This window comes from Neltuma alba, unplaced genomic scaffold, assembly GCF_004799145.2.
Source record: "Neltuma alba isolate B1F8T4 unplaced genomic scaffold, ASM479914v2 tig00004589_pilon, whole genome shotgun sequence".
In the NCBI taxonomy this organism is placed as follows: Eukaryota; Viridiplantae; Streptophyta; class Magnoliopsida; order Fabales; family Fabaceae; genus Neltuma; species Neltuma alba.
In genome coordinates this window covers 26,546-52,120 of record NW_021633777.1, presented here as the reverse complement: position 1 = coordinate 52,120, position 25,575 = coordinate 26,546, and the positions used below count along the sequence as shown (strand labels likewise).

Below are 25,575 nucleotides of genomic sequence, written 5' to 3'. Positions count from 1 at the left end.
AAAATTTAAAAATATATTTTCTACAAAATGACTTGAGACAGAACAAGGAAAAAAATCAATTACATGTGAAAGAATTGGGGCTCGTCTACACATCACCAAGCAGCCAAAAAAAAAAAAAGTATCCATATCCACCGTGTCCCTCTTTGTACCTCTCGAATTTCTTAGTCCAAAACCACTGAAAATGCCCAAAAAAAAAACAAGAAGAATTTGCATTCCAATTTCGTCTCCATCCTTAAATGTACAAAGGCTTGAGCCTTCCTCCGGTACTACTCGAGCTTGTCCTCCTCTTGAATGCTGCTAGATGGTTCCGGAACTATCTCATTCGAACGACGCCTCCGGGACGATGAAAGCTGGCCTTCTTCAGCTCTTGAACCAGAAACTGCCGGAACTACAGTTATATCAGAATTCTGACGCCAACTGGCAAACAGAGCAGCATTCCAAGAGCCTCTGGAAGAGGTTGTTCTCAGCCTTGCAGAACTGTAACTCTCTTCCCTTATGACTTTTAGTGGGTTTTCAAGAGCCTTGAGGACATATCTCATCTGGGGTCGTCTCGAAGGTTTAGGGTTCAGGCAAGACCTCGCGATGATGGCCACTGCCCGCACTTCCTCTAAGAAATCCTCGTCGACAACCATGGATGGATCCACAATCTTGGTTACCAGATCCTTGTCATAAATACTAACGTAAGGTAGTGTCTGCTCCAACCATTCTTTTACTTGTGCATCACCGGATGCACCAATTCCTAGCTTCCCAGTTACCATCTCAAGCAATACTTTCCCAAAGCAATACACATCATAGGCACAAACTGCTGGTGATGATGAACCTGTTTTCACAATATGTGAAGCATGTGTTAAAAAAAGAGAACTGTTTTCTCAGTCAAGGAGCAAAGCCTCGCGCGTCATGATTATATGATAAGGGAAACTGACATGAATCTGATTCTTTTAAGAGCTGCATAATAAGCTAATAAATTTGCTGTATATGATGATGGAAGATGCCTACTTAAAATGGCATTATTAGATACACTGAGAATGCTTCATGTAATTAGGACAAAAAGCTGCTAACAAATCCACGTCAGCAATTAAATTGAGTAACTCTACTCACCTGATGAGCCTTGATCAGATGACCTGCATGCCCAAGCAAGATAAATGGGAAATTAGACAATTTTTAATGACAAATGCTATGCGTATGCAAATGTAGTACAAAGCTAATAAAAAGCTCACAATGAAGGGAGTCAAACATTTTAACTACATGCAATTTTACTAAGAAGGTATGACACCACACCAAACATAAGCCTATGCTGACGGAAATGATTAATCAGAAACAGATGTGAAGGGTAACACCCCAAAATTATAGTGACATGGTCTAAACATGTCAATGAAGTAAAATCTGACAGGTAGTATGACATTTCTATCATATTTTCCAATAAACAGCCAAAAGGATCAAATCAAAGAGAAAACAACATATTAAGAAAGATCTCTCGGACATAATGAAATTCATAAAAATAAAAGTTGTTAGTAGAATACTTACTGGGGTAACCGTAGCAACCTTGAGATTCTCCTTTGATGAGTATCCCCTCCCTGAGTGCAGGCTTCACTTAGACTCCCTAACCGGACTTCATATTTATCATCTAGAAGTACACTGGTTGCTTGAATATCCCTGCAGTGTCCAAAATACAGACAAGTCACTCCACTCATACTGTTTAACTTAAACTAATGTTATGCAAGCCCTATATGTCTTTTGGAAGAACAAAAGATTCAACTTTCAGCCAGAGGCAAATCCAGACCTGTGAACAAAGGGTGGATTGCATTCATGATGAAGAAAACACAAGGCCTCCGCAGTTCCAATAGAAATTTTCAATCTTGTTATCCAATCCAAAGACTGCAATGTACCATCTTTATGTGTAGTTTCTCTGTTGCGCATGCAATTCAATAAGTCCCCATTTGGCATATGTTTATAAACCAGGAACTTCTCTTTGTCATTTTCTAAGCAATGACCGAACAGGGGAACCAATCTTGGATGAGAAACTTTACTGAAAAGGTCCAATTCTGACATGTAAGCATTCTCATTTTCAGTTGAACGCAAATCAATCCTTTTTATCACTACAGATATCCCACTTTCCAAAACACCATTGAACAGATCGCCGGTGTGACCGTGTTTGATAAGATTTGCATCACTGAAGTTGCCTGTAGCCTTGAGCAATTGCTGATATGTAAATGAGTCTCCTGCTTTTGATAATTCTATCAATGCATCAGTAGGTGCAGGATTGCCTCCAGCAAGAGCAGCACCCACACGAGCTCCTGTATTATTTGATTTGCTCCGCTTACGAGTGCGCAGAATTAACAACACCAAAACTGCGATCAAACCAACTCCACCCAAAATTCCTGCTAGTATAAATTTTCTTCCATTGTTCTTCCCAGAGCTCTCTGCTGCACGAGGTCTTGTCATGTTTGCTTGCCCAAAATTATGAAAAGAGAGGCCCCTCCTGGAATAGAATGAGAGGCATTCTTCTGTTGCCCTTTGATTTGATACATTTTGCAGGCAGTTACTACCCAGTGATGCATTGACTGCGAAATCCAGAACCTTGCCCTCAAAATAATTGCTCGACAGATCGATGAAACTGAACCTTTTGAGCAGAGGAGTGATGCTTCCATAAAATAGATTATGAGAAAAATTGCCCTTGACTGTAGGAGTAGCATTAGCAGAAGAGCTAGAACTAGGAAGCACACCAGTGAACTTATTGCTGGAGACATCCACAAAGCTCAATCTTGGAAGATACCACAACCTATCAGGCAAGGCCCCAGTAAAATTATTTTGTCTCAGCTCTATGAACTGCAACTCCGATGTAGTATGAAACGAATTCTCCGGCAAAGGTCCATCAAGAATGTTGTTCCCAAGCTTCATTCTCTGCAAGCTCCTCAACCCCATTAAATCCGGAGGAACCAGACCGAACAAGTAATTATCACTTAGATCAAGGTCAACTAGGTTACTAAGATCCCCAAGTTGAGCAGGTATAGAAGAAGTTAAGCCATTGTTGGAAAGATTCAAGTATTGTAATTTAGAAATTGCCCCAGTGCCTTGGGGAATCGAACCGGATAAATAGTTGGAAGAAATGTCGAGGAAAGAAAGATTCCCAAGAAAGGCAAAAGAATCGGGCAAGGATCCTGAGAGAAAATTCCGGGAAAGATCAAGAACAGAAAGGGCTGCAAGTTGACTTAGACTATCAGGAATGATTCCAGTGAGGTTATTATCAGATAAATAGAGAGTGGTTAGGCTTGTTAGATTCCCAAGAGTAGAAGGAATTGCACCAATGATGGAGCAATAACGAAGATCAAGCACTTTGAGTGAAGAAAGCTTTTGGCCAAACCAGTGAGGAACAGGACCAGGAAGAAGAAACTTGGACGCATTGAAGGATTGCAGGAAAGTCAAATTGGCTAAAGCGTCGACAGAGAATTGTGGGTTTTGCCTGCCAAGTCTTGTTCTTCTAAACCCAGAAATATTGACGCCAGTGACTCTACCATTCTCACAGCGTATGCCATTCCAGATTAAGCAAGGGTCGGCTTTTATTGGCCATTCCCTGCTTCTCAAGCCCAAGGAAGATCGAAGCTGAAGTAGGGCGAGTCTCTCTGCGGGTGAACTCAGAGGCTCAAGCTGCTCAAATGTGAACTGAAAAAGCAACAAGAACAGGAACCCAAGAGACAATATGTTTCGCCGGTGATCCACCATGTCTCAAGATCCAAACATTCTCATCTTGCTCAACTACGCATGACTTTTGCGTGCATATGATCGTCTGCAATAACAATTAGAGGAACGTAATACAGGATAAGACATTTCTGTCTCTCTAACAAGAGGAAGGCAAAAAGAAAGAACAAGCTCGTACCTCAAGAAAAAAATGCCTGGTCTTCAATGTATCTCTGCTCTTTCCCTACCTATTCTTTTCTCTGTTTCTGACTGAAGACAGGGGAAGACGGAAGTTTTGAATTTGAGGAAACTGAAAAAAAAAAAAAATCAAAAGTTGCTACGAGAAAATAAAATTTATGGAGTGAGCATCAAGCTTTGGCGCTCGGAGACTAAAGAAAGAACCCACGATTCGCGATTGAGAAGCACCCTCCTAGAAAAACAGAAAAATTAAAGAACGAAGGAAAATGGTAGGAATGAGAAAAAGAAAGAAATGGAGAGAGAAAGAGCAAGAAAATGCAATGGTGTGTGGTTTGTAGGGCAGAGGGATGAATTAAAATGGGAAGTTGAGAGACTCTGACACAGTGATGGTGGGAGTTTGACCTCCGTTAAAACCGCCTGGTCCAGCTAAGCCCACACAGCAACACTATCGTCTATCTTCCATTTCTCCTTTCTTCGTTTTCTCTTTCTTTCTCTTTATGAAATCTAACAATGAAGGTGGTAACTGTAGGTAGAAGACGACTGGCTGGCAATTTTATCGTCGCACCAATATTCTACCTGTAACTCATGAATAAGGTGCAGATTTCGCGTTTCATTTCCCTGTGGAAGTAACAGTTTGATATTAAGTGCATTGGATTTTATGAATAGCTTAAGATGCACTACTCTTGTATTTAAGATATAGGAATTAATTATTAGGCTGGTATTAATTCTTAATATAAAACTTAATTGTTGAGTATATTTCATATTCATTAATTTTTTTAAATTATTTCTATTGATAATCTCTCGATTCTAATTAAGTAGGAGAGGAAAAAAAGAAATTGAGAAATATGACTGCTATTTTAGAAAGCACATGTCATGTTTCTTATAGTACTCATTCAGTCCTTAATATAAGACACATTTAACTAATTTGATTAGATTAAAAAAGTTAGTTAAGTATAAAAAAAGTAACATTTTTCCTAAAATATCATGATCATCTTTTTTAATACCTCATCTCCCTCTTCTACTTGATCATGGTTGAAGGAGTATCCATAGGGGTAATTTAGAGAAAATTGATAAATATGAAAAATGGGTTTTATATTTAAAACCCAAACCAACTCAGGAATTGGGTCCTATATTAAAGACCGGAAGAGTAATTAACTAACTTATGTGACTTTTTTAACCTAATCAAATTAACTAATAGGTCTTGTACTACCTCCAGTCCTAATTATAAAAGCCAGTTGACTAATTTGAGGAGATTAAGGAAGTAAGTTGAGTTTGTTATTTGTCCTAAATGGGTATTGTCTTTCCTAAAATATCCTTACTAATCAAGTGTATTGACTAGAACTCTTATTATTAGAAGGGCTATTTTGGAAAAAAATTGTATAAATATGAGAGACAAAGTGGATTGGAGTCTTATATTTAAGACCAAAATAAAAGTCAAACAAGGTCTTATATTAAGGACCGGAGGTAGTATTAAGAATTGAAAGAGTATTATGCAGTTTAAAACTTCTTACTAGTTTATCTTCCCAACACACGTGTTTTCGTAATTAAAATACTCCTAAACCCTTCAGTCTTATATGTGAGTTTAATAACTAATTTATAATCTTTAAAAAATAATTAAATTAATTATTTATAATAAAACATGTTTTGTTTTTTGAAAGATCATTACTCTATTGATAGAAATCTCCTTTCATGTTGGCCAAATTTTTTTTTTTCATATATGCAATTAATAAAAATAATTCATAAATTTGAGGAAGAGGTCAATTTGAATACACACACGCATGATTTGTAATAAGTCAAAGTTGTTTTATCTGAATATTTTCATAAAATCACTTTGGTTTCGTTAAGATGTCATTTCGTCAACTGAGGAAAAGAATTGCATGTCATGATGAATCAATGGTAAGACATGGGGATGTTTGGCATTACGGCTTGTCCATTTGACCATTTTTAATTGTTTGACCCATTTTTCCATCAGATCCAAGAATGGGAAAACGGTTAGAAATCTGAAGGCTTTTGTGTTATACGCTCCATATGGGGATTGATAACACACTTTCAATTATTAATCCTTCCATGGTCTTTTAACGAGACTTAAATAATTAAATTGCACAAATTAAAAATTTGATTAAAATTGGTTAAGAATAATAAACATGTTTAATTTATGGAGAGTGTATGGTGGAAGAGGCTGAAAGGAAAAAGATGTGAGATAGAACATATGAAGAAAAGAGATAAAAAAAACATATAATTGATAATAAGTAAAAATTTAAAATAAAAAATAAAAAACATATCAGACATCCAAACATCTCCCATGTATAGCTTATGAAAATGGTCAATCTCTTGCAAAAAATGTAAACCTAAAAAAAAAACAATCATACGGGAATGAATGTGAAGTTTGCTGGACTTAATGGTTCATGGGCTATTTTATGATCTTAATTTTTTGGGATCAATATTACCAACTTGTATGTAAAGTATTAATTCAATAGTAACCCTCCTGACCATATACACACACTATCTCTAGCGTTTAATGAAATTAAATCTTATACTACCTCCAGTCCTTAATATGAGACCCCGTTTGATTTTATTTTGGTTCTAAATATAAGACCCCAATCCACTTTGTCTCTCATATTTATTCATTTTTTTCAAGATAGTCCTTTAATAATAATAGTTCTAGATAACAAACTTGATTAGTAAGGATATTTTAGGAAAAACAACATATATTCATTATAAAAAACTAACTTAACTAAGTTTCTTAATCTCTCCAAATTAGTCAATTGGGTCTTATAATTAGGACCGGAGGTAGTATTGAGGATGGAAGGTTGTATATAACTATAAGATAGAAATAATCAAGTGATAAAAACTTGGTTAAAATCAATTAAAACAATATATATTTATAGAATATTTTTCTTAGAATGCCCTTTTTTCAGCTTTCAAATGCCTTTATTTATAAAGAGGGAAGGTGATAGATGTAATGAGTAAGAAAGAGAAGGTTTGCCAATTAATATAGTGATATAAATATCATTGACTGGATAATATGGTGAAAGAGAAGGTTTACATTTTTTTTCCTAGAGTGAGAACATGAATATGCTGGATTATATTGGTACACATAAATGACAAATTAATAATTAAATATTTATTTTTTGTTAATTTTATGTGGAGATGATATTTGGATTCCATTATTTTTTTGGACCATTGAAAACGAAGAGAAAGAGCCCAGATTTGAATAACTGTATGGTGTTTATGAGAAGGCGTAACAGGAGGGGAAGAGAGACTAATAATATATTAGTGATTAGTGAATTAAATTAATCTGAGGATTTTGTCAGACTAAGTGAGACTATCATTATATTACAAAATGAGTAAATCACACTAATTAAACTAATGGTTAGTGTATTCTTAATTTCACATGCCCCGCTGCTTTAGAATCTACAGATCCACATCGGATCTCATCTCATTACACCACTCTTTTCCTGTTATTAATTATTAATTAATTCAATAAATCATCGTCTCATCATCTCACTTGATCTTCTTCTGAGAAATTCTTAGGTACTCCCAGAGTACCACTTAATTCATACTCTAGCCAATACAATTGTGCCAACTGTTCAGAATATAATCTTATGTGGAATGATTTTAATTAAAATATTGTCATAAATCTTTTCTGAAAAAGCTGGCATCTTTAACAGCACATTCTTCTCTCTCTTCTATCATCGTTCAATCTCGTCTCCCTCTACCTCACCGTCGACGCCGTCCCTTGATTCAAGTTGCTTTTTTTTTTTCCCTTCTTCGTCTTACCCCATTGCATCACTCCCATATCATTTCCTGCTCTCAAAATCTGCATACTCATTCTCGAAACACTCGTAATAGCATTTCTCGTGATGGCCCATTATTCTCATCAGCTTTGTCTACAAGAGCTAAATAAAAACCAGACAAGGTTCAGACCACGAGCGACGAGATGCTAAAAACGATGGCGAGATCTACAAGTCAGGGGCTATTGCTATACCAGATCCATCACAAGGAATGCAAAAAGATGATGATGGCATCTTGCAACAAAATCACAAATTAAAAAGTTTCTTAATTTTAATATATTTCTATTGTAATTTTTTCAGGTCATATATGTCTTTTTCAGTTCTTGAAAACGAAGAAGAAAGGAGTGGAAGTGAAATTAAAATAGGGAGAGAGAGGGGTGAGGCGGGTAAAAAATCAGATTAATGATTGAAGAGGGAGATGGCTGGGGTGCGAATATGAAGAAGAAACTTTTTGCCGCCGGGGAAGCAGGGGGGAGACGAGACTGAACAACGATGGAAGAGAGAGAAGGTTGCGCTGGTGAAAATGCCTGCTTTTTCAGAAAACATTTATGCCAATATTTTAATTAAAATGATTCCACATCGGATTATATTTTGAACAATTGGCACAATTATATTGGTCAGAGCATGAGTTAAGTGGTACTCTGAGAGTACCTAAGAATTCCTCCTTCTGACATGCTTGTAGCGTAGGTAGGAGTGTAAAATATTTTTCAAATCAAGTCATAGTGTTTTATTAAAATTTATAAAAAAAAATTGTATTGAGAATTAATGTGTAGTATAATCTTATAAATAAGATGGAATGAAGTGGTATATTCCTCTGATCCTATTTATAAGATATTTTCAGCATATTTTATATAAACCAAGAAAAACCTTAAAATGCATTAACTATCAATTAAAATATAATAATTTTTTAACTTTACTCATATTTAATATGTATACTTTTTAAAAGAAATAACTACCTACACTATAATAAATAAAAGATAAAATAATATATTTATATTAAAAATTTAATGAAATAAATAGGACTGAAAATATTTTCTTTGCTTTATAAATAAAAGTATTAAATTTTGAAGATCTTTTATTTTACCCAAAAAAGGAAAAAACAAAAGCCTGAACCTATCTGTGCCAAGATATAATTTAAGTTTCTTTATTGTTTAAGATGTGACGGAATTAGTCAGTAAGACCGATGGAACATCTTTGAAATGATTGTGTGGTCCTCGAGAATATGCAGCTAAGTTGGGAGCACGCCCCTCAATTAAGGGTGTGTTTGGCATCATGTTTGAGAGTCTAAATTGACTTCTCAACCAGTAAAAGCTAGCTTCTATGAAATGGTGATGTTTGACTCAGCGATTTGGTAATTTGACTTTCTGCCTCAAATGAGTTTTTTCCATAAGCTACATCATCTTACTTTTAACAGTGAAGACCATCAGTGTGGTAGAGAAAACTACTGGAGAGCATTTATTATTGCACTTTAAATTCTTTGCCTTCCTAACCCTCTTTCATATACATATTTCCTCTTTGAAAAAACGAGAAAGAATAGAGCTAGTGGCAAATGATTTATTCACACACATATCCATTAAATATATTCAATTAAGTATTTCAGTATTTTTTTCAATTTCTTCATAATAATAAATTAATTTCTTTATTTCTAATAATTTTATTTTTAATATTTTCTTTATAATTGTCACATTATATACATTTAATATTAAATATATATATTACTTAATAAAATTTATGTCTTTTTAATCATTTTGCATCTAAACTGACTTTTTTATTAATCATCCAAACAACTTTCAATTTCTCAAACTGACTTTTTTATAAAAGCCAATTCAAACATAAATCACAATTTACCATCTGACTTTTACCCAAAGTCAGATTGCAAAAAAAATTACTTCTCTACCGCTAATCCAAACACACCCTAAGGCTTACATGATTAGCGTTCTTTTGTCAGCTACGGCCTCAAACATTTCTTCGGGATTTTTTTACCAGAAAAAAAAAATTCTGCTCACTAGAGAATGTTATTGGTGTAATTTTCCTTCGTTTGGGCGTCGAAAATCCAACCTTGACATCGAGATTAAAAAAAAAAAATCATGATCTCGCTAGGTGATTGTATAGTGGTGAACCCCCGAATATATAATCCATCTATGTTTTTACCTATTCAGAAAAAAAAAATTCAACGTCACAGGATACTGAGTGCATCATTTATATGAATATTTATAAGTACATTTTATATAAATTAAAACAAAACTTTTTTATATACTTATTTTATATTTTATAAATTATGAATTAAAAACTACTTATACATTATTTTTGAGTTATTTGTGAAAGCTGTTTCGTTGACTTTGATGATATATGCTTTATTAAAAGCAGTGAAGTCCGTGGAAATTCTGATTATTGTTCATCGCTTTCATAATTTAATGCCATTTACAACGTTCCCAAGAAAACGGAATACCCGTATAGGGTTTATTTGGGTTCACAAACTTTGTTGATAGGGTTTAATTATTACTCACTCCGTTCCTTATTATAAGAGACATTTGGTACTTATGACATATTTTCATATATAAGAGACACTTAAAAGTTGTCTCTATTTTTTTGTATTGATTTCCTATGTTACCCCTATTTATTTTGTATCCAACTCATACTCTCTTCCCCTTTCACTTCTCTTTCTTTTAATAATTTAATTGTTCTCTCTCATACTCTCTCTCCTTATTAATAGGGGCATTGTTGGAAAAAATATTATACTTTTTACACATTAATTGTCCTCAACTAATTTTAACTGTTTTTTTTATCAACGTAATTTAGTTATTTGTCTCTTATAATAAGAAACGGAGGGAGTATAGTTTATTTTAATATCTTCCCCCTGGGAGTGACGCGGTTATTATTATGCCTTCCGTAGATCTCACGGGGTTACATTTAAAAAAGTCATTAAAGAAGTATTTGGTGCGAATTGAGCTACAAGCCCCAATTTATTTAAGACTTTTATAATAAAAAACTATGTTGTTGCTTGTTACTAATACTTAGTAGTATCAAAGAAAAATGATAAAATAATAATGGTAGGAGTTGCGTTATTTTTTTCCATATATTTTCTTTTTTTAAGGTATATGTATTTTTTTATTAGAAGTAATCCTATTCGAGATATTGTTGGGCAGTAAATGTGGACACCTTTCTGAGAAGGAATTCCAATCTTAGTTCATCATATTACGAGAAACTTGTCCCTTCTGCTAGACCCAACCTCCATTATTATTATTTTTTTTTTCAAATACAGAAGATTCGGGTTAGGCTATTGTTTTCATGTGAAGAAAGTCTCATTGTTTTACCTTGACAGAGGTACTGGAAGATTCAAAATTTCCATTAAAAGCCCAGTTCCTAAATAGCTATCGTCTCGTTTCGGCCCAAACAGAGTTACAGCTACAGTACAATTAATGGGCCTTGAGCCCTATTAGATACTTGAACTTTACAATGGGCCATAGCCCACAAGCCTTGAGGCTTTTATACTTAATAGGCCCGAACCCGCCTAATATTCTCGATAAACAAAAAACAAAAAGGGTACATGTACGACCCAAAAATCTAGTTCATTTAAAATTACGAAAATCACGTGATTATTATTAATAAAATATTAAGCACAATACAATTATCCTATCTTAATTAAAATTTTTAGGATTAAGGTGCAACACCCCGAAATATTTTTTCAAGTACATCCAGCACTTCAAAATATTTTTCAGAGGCTTTTAGAACCCTAAAGTATTATTTTTGCCTTGATGCTAGACACACCAAAAATTATTTTTGAGTGCATCAATACTTTAGGGCTCCGGATGGACTAAAAAATATTTCAAGGTTTTAGAAGCACTTTAAAAAAAAACTTCAGAGAGCTGAATGCACCATAAGATATTTTGAGATACTGAATGCACATGAAAAAATAAGCCGAGGAGCTAGATACACCTTAACTCAAAAATTTATTTAAGACTATAGTATATATTTGGTCATTTAACTTTATATAAAATTTTAATTTGGTCTCTTAACTTTAAAAAATATACTTTTAGTCCTTTAATCCCAAAATTATTAGTCTTAAATAATAATTTTTTGTAACAATCATAGTTGTTTTGAATATTAAACTTAATATATTAGGATTCAGTAATGTTTTATCAGCAATCAAGAGCTTAATATCATCACTTTTTTGTTAATAGTTTTAGAGTTAAAAGACTAAATATTTACTTTTTAAAGTTAATGTATTAAAATGATACCTTGTATAGAGTTAAAGAAGTGAAAATATATTTTAACTTTTTATTTAATAGATTTTTTTTTTGCTGAAGCATACGTATCTCCTATTAGAGGCAATTCTATTTAAGGCACTGTCGGGCACTAAATGTAGGTACCTCTTCTAACAGGAATTTAAACCTTGATTCGTCATGTTGTGAGGAACTAGTCCCTTCCGTTAAACCCAATTTATGTTAGTAATAATATATTTATATTTATTAAAAAATAGTTGTGGACATGCCTGAAACAAGATCTCTTTTTTTGGGCTAAAGCAAGCAGGGTCGGTATTTTCAGATGAGTCGGGTAAATACATGAAGCAAGCACTTTTCCTCTTTCCATGACCGCTGGGAACTCGCCACAAATCGCTCCCGATCAAAGAAAGGATGGGCCTTCCCAAATTGATTTATAAACTTTTGGGGAAGCTAACTGAAAAAACAATTGAAATTGCAAAACTTAAAGAAGAGTGCAAGAGATATTGATTCCAATAAACTAAAAATCACTAAATAATAAATAAAAATATTAATAAAAATTTGTTATTGTTAATACTAAATAAAGCATTATTACTAAATCTGATTTAAGATTTAATAATTTTTTATTTTTTTTTCATTTTTCCCTCAAGGAAAGCGTAATCCTATCCGAATTTCTTACCTCAGGGTCAGAGGGGAGTCAGGGTAGAAGAGAAATTCGCATGGTGCTGGGGGCAAAATTGTACTTGAACGGATAAGATATTTTATGGGAAGAAGCGTCAGATATTTTGGAACAGTAAAATATCTCCTGCTGTTGTTGTCGACGTCTCGAATCCACCGCCTTTGCAGCCTTGTCACGTGACTTTGGGACCCACTTTCCCAGTTTTTCCCGGTTTTATCTCACAACTAATCCCTTTCTCTAATAATTTAAATAAAACTCCTAGTAATCACTGACCCTAATTGGAAGAAAACACTATTTTTTTCCATCTCGTCACTGATCACACGTGCGTACTTTTCCCTCTTTCTCCCTATTGTTGATCTGTTCAAACTCCACGTGGCAAGGGAGGTGTTCACCAGTCGGGATTCAGAATCCATCCCTAACAACACCACCGGTGTAGCCATCTGATTCTGCGCACAGTATATCCAATTTTAATTCATGATTGATTGATAATTGACTAGACCCTAAATTCAGCTGGAATCAAATATTCATCCATGGTCTGCGATCTGTGATGATTTTGAGCAAGCTTATCAAAACACATCATGTACAAATGAAAAAAATATTGAAAAATATTTAAATGGTTGATATCAGAGATTTTATTTTATTTATCAAGACGAGCAATACCAGCACTACAACAGTACCGCCAATAACACCCCCGGGCGGGGGGTGTTGGCTACGCCGTAATAATAATAGCTTTAAAAATCTGCAACCAAACAACGCCTTGCAAATAGGCCAATAACCGGCCGTTGATCTAACCCTAGTTAGTACTCTAGCCGTATGGGACCGGGACTCTGTTCTCCTTAATTAACTATAGTTAAAAAATCCCCGGCTATATAATCGGCTTTGGGTTCACAACTTCTCTTCGTGCTCTCTTCATTAGGTGGATTCTAGCTAATCCTCCTTTGTTTCCCTTTCTGTCCTCGTTTTCTAGGGTTTCGACTCATTTTCTCAGATCTATGGCGTCTGCTGAAGTTGAATTTAGGTGCTTCGTCGGGGGGCTCGCATGGGCTACCGACAGCGAGGCCCTTGAGAAGGCCTTTGCTCCCTTTGGCGAAATCGTCGAATCGAAGGTCCGTTTGTTGCAGGGATCGGATCTGACACGATGCGGATTTGGATTTTCTGGATCCCATCTGATCTGTGTTCTCTGATCTGTTTGCGTTACTACTTGATCTCTCATCTTTGTGTTACTGTCTTGATTCTTTTATTACTCACACCAATCGGTACGTTCATCTTCATCTTTGTGCCAAAGGCGGAGATCGATCGATTTTGATGCGTTTTATTTCCTTTGGTTTTGCTGGATCTGGTTTTGGTGTTCTTTGTGCTAGATCTGACGCGAGACTCTGGATTTTGATACAGGTTATTAACGACCGCGAGACTGGCAGGTCGAGAGGGTTCGGATTCGTAACCTTCTCGTCTGAGCAGTCCATGAGAGATGCTATCGAGGGAATGAACGGCCAGGACCTTGATGGCCGTAATATTACTGTGAACGAGGCTCAATCCCGGGGCCGAGGTGGCGGTGGAGGCGGTGGGTATGGCAGTGGCGGAGGCTACGGAGGTGGTGGATATAGCCGTGGTGGAGGCGGATACGGGGGCGGGGGTGGAGGCCGCCGTGAAGGTGGATACAACCGTAACGGCGGCGGAGGCTACGGTGGAGGCGGTGGCGGCTACGGTGGTGGTTATGGCGGTGGGCGTGACCGTGGTTATGGCGACGGTGGATCTCGGTACTCCAGAGGCGGAGGTGCTTCTGACGGAAGCTGGAGGAGCTAGGCTTCTCAGATGTCGTTAGTATCAGCTGTTTTGAGTTCCGAGTTCGAGGGATCTGTGGGTTGGGGTGGGGTTTCTAATTCTGTTCTAGTGGTTACTTCTGGTTGTTCCGATGTCCTGGTTTCCGATATTTCCGATATGGGTTCGTGTTCCTGTGGTTCTCGTTTTTTGACCTCTGAATTGTGTACTGGCTGTTTATAAGCGATCAATATAGTCAGAAATTCAGAATTTCTTCAGAGCACTATTATAATTGGTTTATTTTACGTTGAATTTGGCTGGCTTCTGACGCTTAAAATCTGTCGTTTAAGAGGCGACCAAGAGAGGGTCTTCCTGAGAATATCCTGAAGCATAAATTTCTGATTAAACCCCAAGGGGAATAATATCTTGACAGAAATCTTGGGGGCAAACCAAAGTATTCGCTAGTCTCACCGGTCTTAACAGCCGTCTGGTGCATTAGATTATGGGGCTTATGGGTATCTGATTTTGAACCCCTTTAGCAGACAAGGAAAAGTCAATGTTAATACACGATACGAGAGGGAAAATATTGGGCACACGAAAAAAAGAAGATAATGAAAGGAGTCTCTCTGTTAACTGGTGAGCATGCGAAGCAGGGTTTTAAGATGGCGGCACATATAGCGCGTTCTGTCTACAAATTAAGAGGGTGTTAGGAAAACAGTGTTTTTTGGGAAGTATTTTTTGACAAATTAAGATAATTTTTTTTATATATTTATTTTGTAAATTATAAAATCACTTATTTGATTGCAATCTGTGGGGGTCACTTCTGTGGAAAAAGAGCAAAAGCGCGAATCAGGATTCAGGAATCCAGGAATGCAGGATGTCACACGGCTTGGGAAGATTTTTAATTTAAAATGTGTACAATTTCTAATTAATAAAAGATATTCCTTTAAAAATCATTTTAGAGTGGGACGCGTCAATTAGCTGTTTGGAATTCAGGCCCCAAAAGAAAAACTTGATCTTATAGATGAACATACAACTTTAGTCGGCAATTATTATTACGTTGATATTGTATACTAAGTAGGAATAAAATTAAAAAAATATTGAAATTTGAAGGGCGACACATGTTGACTTATATTTCCTTTCAATTTTTAATGGAAAAATTCCAGATAAAGCTCTTAAAATATATACAATTTCAGATTGGGTCTTGAAACTGTGTAAATGACAGAAAAGGTCAATGACTCAATCTGTTATTTGTAAAATTAAGAGAAATTGACAATTTTGTTCTGATTAAATAAAAGTGAGTAGTTATTCTCTAAACGAATCTAGGTAACATTTAAAATGTTCTAGTTATTACATGATAAGTTATAGGTAATAACAAGGCATCTTCTCATGGGGTATTTCTTGACTATGAAAAAATGAGTAGTTATTTTCTACATAAATCTAGATAACACCTAAATCTTTATAGTGATTTCTTAAATTATTGTAATGATGAATATAAATGAAGGCAAAAGTGAGTAGTTATTCTTTAAACGAATCTATGTAACATTTACATTGTTCTAGTGATTACATGATTAGTTGTAGTTAATAACAAGGCACTCTCTTATGTGGCATTCTTGACAATGAAAAAATAAGTAATTATTCTCTACATGAATCTAGGTAACACCTAAACCCTTATAGTGATTCCTTAAATTATTATAATGAATGAATACAGATGAGGACAAAATTGTCGATTCTTCTTAATTTTACAAATGACAGATTGGATCATTGACCCTCTCTGTCATTTATACAATTCCAGAACCCAATCTAGAATTATGTATATTCGGAAGGCTTTATCTAAAATTTTCTCACTTTTAATTTGATATTTATGTTTTATTTTCTTGATTAAATTCTTTTAATTTCGCCCTCCTATACTACTGCACGGGTAACTGCCTTTTCTATTTTGGACACAACTACATTACCAACTGCCGAGTGGTTTGTTGGCCGGAAAAAAAAAAAAAAACTGCCGAGTGGTTTGCCTTGGGGAATATGACTATATGAGGCGAAGACGCGAAGTGGCCCGGCAGCCTCGATAGTATAATTTTTAATAGTAAAATACTCATAAGAACATACAAAATTAATATTTGACAAGAAGCAACAAACTTCATTCTACTAAATGCAAAATAAAATTCATACGGATAAGAAATTTAAAAATTCATAGTAATTTGTAATACTCACAAGCCTCATGCAGCGTAATACGTGAAAAATGTGCCTGAGTTTGAATATTAAAATTAAAAAAAAGACACTAAAATATCTTCAAAAATACTAAAAGACAAATTAGGATAAGTGAATTTTAAAATCCCAAATCAAACTCTTTGTACTATTTTGAAATTTTAAAATATTATGAAATGATAATACTATTTTATTGTCATTGACTATTTTCATATAATTATTGACTATCCTAATTTAACTATTAGCTACTTTTGTTTTTAAAGTTTTGATAACTACTTTTATATAATTATTAACTACATAAGAGTAGTAAATAATTAAATAAAAAGTAACTAGATTTCCAACATTTAATATATTTTTTGAATTTTTGAAACAAAAATAATCAATAGCGAAACTAAAGTATTTAATAACTAAATAAGAGTAGTCATCAAAATTTAAAAAATAAAAGCAATCAGTCACAATATTAAAATAGTCAGTAGTTAAATAAGAGTAGTTATCAAAATTCAAAAAACAAATGTAGTTAGTAGCTAAAAAAGAATAATTAATATATAAGAAAGAGTTGTCATTGAAGCTCCAGCAACCGGCGGTTGGGCACCAGCAGGGTTAGTGGCACTGGAGCTTCAACGGCCAGAAGTGCTGAGGTGACAATATTTAAAAAAAAAAAAAAGTAAAACATCTGAGTAATTTTATAGGATTTGAAAATTTTAAAATAGTTCAAAAGATCTGAATTGAAATTTTAAAAAATTTATCCTTTAACAATTTTTAGAATATTTTATTGTCTTCTTTCCATGAAAATGTGAATCCAATTCATAAACACATCATTCCCTGCGGAAAACTAATAAGGCTCTGTCGTTTCCGTTCCCTATTTCGCCCAAAGGCTTACGACTTCTGCCCCTTGATTTTAATGAGAGAATGGTAGGTCGAAACCCTCGGTCTGTCACTCCAGTGGGCATCACTACCAAGGCCCAATTCCATTCTAATGGGCCTCCAATGATGACCATTGGGCCATCAACCCAATCGATCTTCCCTCAAGGGATTGACCCATATTTGATTGCCTAATAAGCCACTGGCGGCCCACCTCTTCGTTCATTTACACTCTTCTTTATCAAGTTTTATCATGCGGCGGAGGCGAAAATAATTTTTTTTTTTCCATATTGGGTTCCACAATTAATTTTTATATGCAGTCTGTTCGGAGGCAAGAAAATATTATAATTTTTAGTTCTGCTTGCTTGCTTTTCGATCAAGCAAGATCATGAATACCTTGTTTTATGGCATTACGTCTTTGAGACTATCATTTAATAAGTTTTAATCTTTCTTTTCAATAATTGTTAATATAGAGATTCACGCGTCTCTTGAAGAAAGGAAACAGGGGGAGGAGGAGAAGCCTCATGAGTTGAATCAATGAAGGAAGGCTTTCTTTACATCAGGCTTCACTGTTAATTGGTAAAAGAATGCTGTAATATTCATGGATGATCAGCAATATTGTTGTTTCCATTAAAAAAAAAAAAAACTGAAGGAATGGTATTTTTGTTATCCTCTGTGCGTCAAAAAAGAAAAAAAAATGAAAATGAAAAGAGAATGACAGCGGAATCTCATTCTGGATGGTAATAATTGGAGGGCACACCATAGCCATGGAGGAATGGAAGCCTGAAAGTCGTACATAAGTGAAGGGCAAGGCTGGCCATGTGCTTTTTTACAATTAAGTTGCAACAGAAGATGCCTTTTTTTTTTTATTATTTTAATTTTTATATATATAAAAAAAGAACTTTTTCTGACAATGAACAGTTTTTCATATTGATATGCTTAAGGGTTAAGATTGACATCATAACAGATCTGCAACTTTGGCGCCCTTTTTATACCGTAATCCGCCTTTCTTGAATTAATAACGACATCCCCTAATCCACACAACTTTGCAGTCCTCCAATAGTAAATTTACTTTGGAGTCCAAAACTAACAAGTCACACTATATTTATAATTTACAAGGAGAATTACAATCAAACTTCACATAAAAAAAAAAATTATCAAAAGATCCCAATAACAATCTCAAGTTCTCAACAGCCTATAATAACAAGTCCTACAGTAAGAATGACAACCTTTGAAACTTGTTTTTTAATTGTTTTTTTGTTTGGGATCTTATTATAATTCTTCCTAATTTATAAATTGTTTGGGATCTTATTATAATTCTTTCTAATTTATAAACAGTATAATAATATACGAGAAATCACATCTAAGTATATTATATTTTACTTCATTGAGCTGAATACAATTTTATCTAAGAATTGAAATTTTAAATACATTACACCAACGGATTTAATAAACCATCAATTGAATATCGCAAAAGTGAATGCGCATAATCTGACGTTAAAAGTGGCAAAAAAAAAATCAATAAATACATGCATGATAATAGTACAACACATTAATGATGAACACAAAACTGCGTAACAGTGAACAAAATAATGTGGTAATGATACAGCTGGGGATTGTGATGAGAAGCAATAAATCCTACATAGAACCCCATCATCAATCACGAATGATCAATCGATTACTACTGCGTACAAGTAATTATATTAATTTCCATTTAATTAATTAAATCTTAGGAAAGAATCGGAACAGGGTACCTGTGGATGCAATCCTCCCATGGACTCTTGGGCGATGGCTTCACGTTTCGCAGAGCCTTCCACACAGCGCTGTTACACTTGAATCCGCTCCCGAACGCGATTTGCCAGACCCTATTCCCTTTCCTCATTCTTCCTTTAGCTTCTGTGTATGCCAATTCGTACCAGATTGAGCTCGACGATGTGTTGCCGAATCTGTGAAGCGTCATTCTCGAAGCTTCCACGTGTTGCGGTTCAAGATCCAGATTCTTCTCCAGCTCGTCGATCACTGCTCTCCCGCCGGCGTGGATGCAGAAATGATCGAACGCCAGCTTGAAGTCTGGTATGTATGCGTTTAGTTTCGCCTTGAATATCTTCTTCGCCATTAATGTCGCGAAGAACAGAAGCTGCTCGCTGATTGGTAGAACCAGAGGACCCAGTGTTGTTATGTTTGTCTTCAGTGCTCCTCCTGTAATTGCCAATTTTCATTGCTCTAATCTGTTCTTGACTTTGATTGAAACAAACGTTCTTTACATATTCATATCTATTATTAGGCGAACCATGCAGAAAAGATGGAATCAATTAATGTGAGCGGAGGTACCTGCAATGGCCATGAGATCTTTCGAGAGAGAAACCCCTGTTTTGCCTGCTCCGTCTTGTTCCTGATACACACATTTGAAAGCTTTATCATCTGCTCCTTTATGAGTTCTCACCACATGAACAAGCTTGTACTTGGATCTTCTCTTATCTGATTCTTTGTTTGATAACAAAATGGCAGCCCCACCAACGCGAAACAAGCAATTTGGGATCAACATCGATTTCTTGTTCCCGAAATACCAATTCTGGGTGATGTTCTCAGTGCTGACCACAACGGCGTACGTGTTCCTATGAACTTGAAGCATATCTTTGGCCAGATCAATGGCTATGACCCCTGCACTACATCCCATGCCTCCCAGATTGAAGCTTCTGATGTTCCCTCTTAATTTGTACTTGTTCACTATCATCGCTGAAAGCGACGGCGTCGGATTGAACAAGCTGCAATTCACCACGAGAATTCCGATGTCTTTGGGCTTGACGTGAGTGTTCGCGAATAGGTTGTCTAATGCTCCGAACATCACCTGTTCTGCTTCCTCTCTTGCAGCCGCCATGGAGGGCCTGGGGGGTATGTGATGCATAGCTTCTGGAACGCACGTTTCTTCCCCTAACCCGGAACGTTCCAGAATCTTACGCTGAAACTCGAGGGAGGACTCGTCGAAGTCGCCGGTGAGCCTCGAGTGTTCCATGAACTGAGTGAATTTCGCCTGGAGATGCGAAGGGGGGCGGTAGCAGGAGAAGTCCACGAGGTAAACGGATCTGGGTCGGGTCATGATGTAAACGGTGGATCCGAAAACCAGAAAAGCGGAGCAGGCGATGACAGTGACGAGGTTGTACTGGAGGTGGAGCCAGAGGTCGCGAAGGTCGTCAGGGTTCGTCTGAGAAGCTTGGACAAAAATGACGGCGCCAAGCGGGATCAACAGGAGGGTCAACAAATGGGTCATCAAGTAATGGTAGCCAAGCTTGACGTACTTGAGATTGACGCTCTGTAAGAAGTCGGGCAGTCTCCGGGAGGAGGTATGAACAGGAACACCAACGTTGACGGCGGCGGCAGGGGGATCAGAACTCATCTTGAATTGAGTAAATATGAGTGAAAAATCTGGGAATTAGGGTGTGGATAGAAGCAAATCGGAGATGGGTGTTATGATTTATCAAGGCGTGAGGATATGTGAGTATATATATAGAGAGAGGAAGAAGAAGAGGGGGAAGAAATGTTGGTGGGGGTGGATACAACTAGAACGACAACCAGGTGAAGGAAAAGAGAAGAGACCAGGTGGTACGATACAAAAAAGTCGAAGAGATTAAGGAAGCGGTCTGCGACTGCGAGAGGAAGATGGAGCAGGCGCCCTGTTTGCTTATTTTGCTTCAGTTATCTCTCTCGCCAATCTCTCTCCTCTCCCTCTGCAACTGTCCTTATCTGGCCACCCCCGCTCACGGCGTCCCCTGATTCCAAGTAAAAGGGTCACTTGTGCTCGCAATTTTTTCCCCCATATGTGTAATATTATAAAATTAATACTCTTCCGGTCCTTATTATAAGATCCAATTTGACTTTTTATTTGGTCCTAATTATAAGACCCAATCCATTTTGTCTCTTATATTTATGCATTTTTTTCGAAGATAATCCTTCTAATAATGATAGTTTTAACCAATATACTTAATTAGCAAGGATATTTTAGGAATGACAACACTTATTTATTATAAATAACCAACTTAACTTACTTCCTTAATCTCCTCAAATAAGTCAATTGGGTCTTATAATTAGGACCGGAGGAGTATTATGTAATATGATGATCTGTATATTATGAAGTAAGATACAAATTTATTCTTAATTTTTTTTAAAAAAATAATATCCTGAAAGTTTACAACCGTATCAATATTATCTCATCCCATTAAAAAATTAATATTAATTATTAATATTTCTAACTGTAGATGACAATATTGCTCAATTTTAATACTTGTGGGTTAATCTTGAATAAAAAAATCTTAAAACAATATTATTGCTAAGTGAAAACTTTCAAATCAAATCAAATCTGTATTGGAGTCATGTTTTATTTTAAATATCATTTAGCACGTTGTATTCATAACAAGATCTCCAGATTTCATCCCCCAAGGCTCTGCTGCAGACAAGCTCTTTCTAGTTCTATATTTAAAAAAAAAAAAAAAAGAAAAAGAAAAAAGTGAAGGTATGAGAGCAAAAGAAGTGGCTACTGTCTCTTTGGGAGAAAGAAGGAACGCGTAATATAGGGATGGTAATATGTTATTTTGGTTATGATAGTACTTCTTCCGGTAATTAATATAAGATCTTGTTTAATTTTTATTTTGGTCCTAAATATAAGATCTCAATCTACTTTGTCTATCGTATTTATATATTTTTTTCTAAAAAAATTCTTCTAATAATGATAGTTCTAGACAATACACTTGATTAACAAGAATATTTTAAAAAAGATAACATTTATTCATTACAAGTAATTAACTTAATTTATTTTTTTAATTTTTTCAAACTAGTCGATTAGTTTTTATAATTAGCACCGGAGGAGGTAGCATACCGGGGGGTGTTCAATTAGGGTTGATTGTTTTCGAAAAATCCAAAAGCAAAAACTGGAAAGCACACGGAGTGGGGAAGCGACCCTTCCATTATCAACAAAGCCCAGTGAAGCCACCCACAAACACCATTCATCATGCTTTGACCACCCTTGGCCATTAGGTTTCACCCTAACCTCGCGCGCGTGCCTCCGTAACTTTTTTTATTTTATTTTTTCAAAAAAGATATCGCAATCACAAATAGGATTTGATTAAGATAAAATAGAATGATTTTTCAAACAATTGTTAGCGGTCAAATAATGTTGGCAAAAAAAAAAGAAAAAAAGAAGTTACCGGTCAAATAATAACGCTATGCACCTGGAATTTCCAAAGACACATTTTCAACTCAGATTTATAACCTCCTGTTTCTCTATATATGATCATATATAGGGGTGAGTAACAAACCCATTACCCGCTAGCCCGCCTATAACCCATGAAATTTTTGTCTATTTAAGCCTGCCCAATTAGCCCAAATAAGAGATTATAAACGGGTGGGCTTAAATGGGCAAGGTAGCCCATTAAACGGGTTGGGCTATGGGCAAGGTATTGGGCTGCCCATACCCGCCCGTTTAAGTTTTAATTTTTAAAAAATATTTTTATTCTTCATTTAATTGATGATATTGTTTCTCATTCATCTTTTATCAAACCTTCATGCTTGTCTAAGCTTTTATTTTATCCTTTAGGTGAAAGTTGGAACTTTCAATGTTTATGAGACTTTATGATTGGTGACTACTTTTATGATTTTATCATACTTTGATTGTTTGCAAATCTAAGTGAGGTTGTGTGATTGGATATGATTGATGTTATTTCATATTTGATTTGCTATTTGGCATGCAAAATTTATTGACAGCTTCATAAGGTTACATATAAAAAATAACTATACTGAAAAAAAATTTAAAAAAATAAATGGGTTACCCCGTAACCCGGTTAGCCCAAACGGGCTGCCCCGTAACCCATTTAATACGGGCTAAATGGGTTACTACCGGGTTATGAGTTAGCTCATGCCCATTTATGAATAAATGGGCGGGCTATGGGCTAACCTTCGGGTTAGCCCATCCCGCCCATTGCTCAGCCCTAATCATATAGGCCATTGGATATATTATAACTTACCCTATAATTTAAGAAATTAAAGTTAAAACATTTAAATTCAAAAGCAAAAAGAAATGAAGGGATGAAGATAAGAGGGGAATGATATGGCCATGAGGTCACATGGATGAAGGGGCGAAGACTATTAGGTTTTAAAATTTGTGGTCAAAGTCAAAAGTCTGAATCAAAGCAAACGAGGAGGCAACATCATCGCCTTCTCTGACCCTCCTTCCTTTTATAATTCCCTTCCCAACTGGCATGTCTCTCTGCATTCCAATTATTTCTCAATTTTATTCAATTAACTGCCTTCTTGTTTCTAGAGCTATGCGGAAGCCGGAAGCTGCCAATTCTGCATTAACATCATCCTCATCAACGGCAACGTGTCTTCTTTTTTATAACAAAAAATTTCACGTGAAATTATAATTAAATTTTATTGAATACTGGTATTTTAAAAAATAAAATATATGAGTAGTATATAATGGATATAAAGAATTTGATGTAAGTATTATCTATAAATTAAATCTTATAATACCTAGTTGACTGATTTAGAAAGACAAAAAAAAATTACTAAATTATTTAATTATAACACATGCTACGCCTCATTAAATTATATATCAATTTATAAATAAAACAAATTAGTTTAAAAGGCCTCGCCTTGCATTGCCTGCTTCCACTCTCAACCCAAGTTTTTTTTTTGGGGCTTTCCAGCACACACCCAAGATTGTATACGTGTGTTTATCGCTATGTATTTTTCTGTGTGTACGTGTGTTGTGAATAGGCTATGTTATAGAAAAAGACAAGTGCTGTGTGTGGTGTTACTCATTGTTTTCTGATACATTGTGTCCAAAGTCCAAACAATGATGTGACGCGGATATACACGGTTCATCCACCAAATTGCTAACTTCCTCAATTCAATTAATCCTATTTTAATTCTACACAACACAGACACTTCTGTTCATTTCTAATTTGGAACGAAGAATTGCACGCCCAATGGCTTCATCTTCCTTATGGGCACCATCTATGACACCTGGCCTGCAGCCCGAAATAGGTGGCTTTGATAATTGCAAAAATGACCGGACTATTATGTAAAGGTTATGACATCTCAAATTTACATTTTTGTTATTTTGAGATTAAATAGGATTTTTTTGTCCTTGTCAAAATATTTCTCTGGTCTTTAATGTAAGACCTATTTAACTAATTTAATTAGATTAAGGAAGTTAGGTAAGTTAGCTAATTATAAGAAACGTGACACGTTTTTTCTAGAACACCGTAATCATCTTTCGTAATACCCAATCTCTCTCTTCTACTTGATTATGGTTGAGGGAGTATTAATAGGGGTAATTTAAAGAAAATTGATAAATATGAGAAATGAATCTTAATTTAGGATCAAAATCAACTCAATAATTATGTCCTATATTAAGAACCGGATGAGTATCAATTATTAATATTTTTTGCCATGTAGTAGTATACCAGTCAGTCTCCCTTATGAGTTATGACTTGTGGGTGACTCCTGTGCTCCGACGAAAATGGACCCCCTGCGTGGAGGAGGTGTCTACTGTTTATCATAAATTTGGGCCTTTTTTTTTTCTTCTAAATGTTATCCACACACAGAGTCACACACATATATATAGCTCTTAAAATGGACTCCTTTTTATTAAAAGCCCTCTCTTTTTAAATTCAATTACCATTAATAACTGTCGTCTTCTTGGTAGACTAAGTTAATAAAACCAAAATACTCCTATGTCATCATATTTATAAGACACTCTCAGGCATTCAATATGTTTCATACAAATCAAGAAAAACCTTAAAATACATTAATTCTTCATTAAAATATAACAAATTTTCAATTTTATTTCTACTTAATATATACACCTTTTAAAACAATAACTATCTACACTATAATAAATAAAGGATGAAATAGTACATTCATACTAAAAATTTAATAAAATGATTTATAAATAAGAGGGGGAAAAAAAAGCCCACAGGTGGATCTCAAATGGGGATCAGGCGATCAGTAATGTGATGGCGTACTGTTGCTCTGAGAAGGTCGAACCTCAGCTAATAATTAACCTCATTTGTCTTCTCTTTTTCTGTCTTCTTTTGTTCCAAATCAAACGCAAGTGAACCTTCAGTCGAAAAAAGAAAGAAAGAAGAGGAGTAATTGAGGCTGTTGGGGGTTTATCTTATTTTAT

The 25,575-nt window shown here is 35.3% G+C and overlaps 3 protein-coding genes across 3 annotated transcripts; 1 reads left to right on the top strand and 2 right to left on the bottom strand.

Annotated features, from left to right (window-relative positions):
- Positions 1-148: 148 nt before the first annotated feature.
- On the bottom strand, positions 149-3,720 carry LOC114745275 (probable LRR receptor-like serine/threonine-protein kinase At2g16250). The gene is made up of 4 exons (XM_028933426.1): positions 1,781-3,720; positions 1,525-1,653; positions 1,099-1,121; positions 149-820 (listed from the first exon to the last, which is right to left on the bottom strand). Exons 1-4 carry the CDS (start codon positions 3,718-3,720, stop codon positions 267-269), a joined length of 2,646 nt encoding a protein of 881 aa, XP_028789259.1. The 3' UTR covers positions 149-266.
- A 9,745-nt stretch (positions 3,721-13,465) lies between these two features.
- LOC114745278 (glycine-rich RNA-binding protein) lies at positions 13,466-14,602 on the top strand. The gene is made up of 2 exons (XM_028933429.1): positions 13,466-13,672; positions 13,959-14,602. Exons 1-2 carry the CDS (start codon positions 13,559-13,561, stop codon positions 14,367-14,369), a joined length of 525 nt encoding a protein of 174 aa, XP_028789262.1. The 5' UTR covers positions 13,466-13,558; the 3' UTR covers positions 14,370-14,602.
- Positions 14,603-18,923: 4,321 nt separating this feature from the next.
- On the bottom strand, positions 18,924-21,156 carry LOC114745280 (3-ketoacyl-CoA synthase 4). Its single transcript, XM_028933430.1, has 2 exons — positions 19,725-21,156; positions 18,924-19,592 (listed from the first exon to the last, which is right to left on the bottom strand). Exons 1-2 carry the CDS (start codon positions 20,785-20,787, stop codon positions 19,123-19,125), a joined length of 1,533 nt encoding a protein of 510 aa, XP_028789263.1. The 5' UTR covers positions 20,788-21,156; the 3' UTR covers positions 18,924-19,122.
- Positions 21,157-25,575: the final 4,419 nt, after the last annotated feature.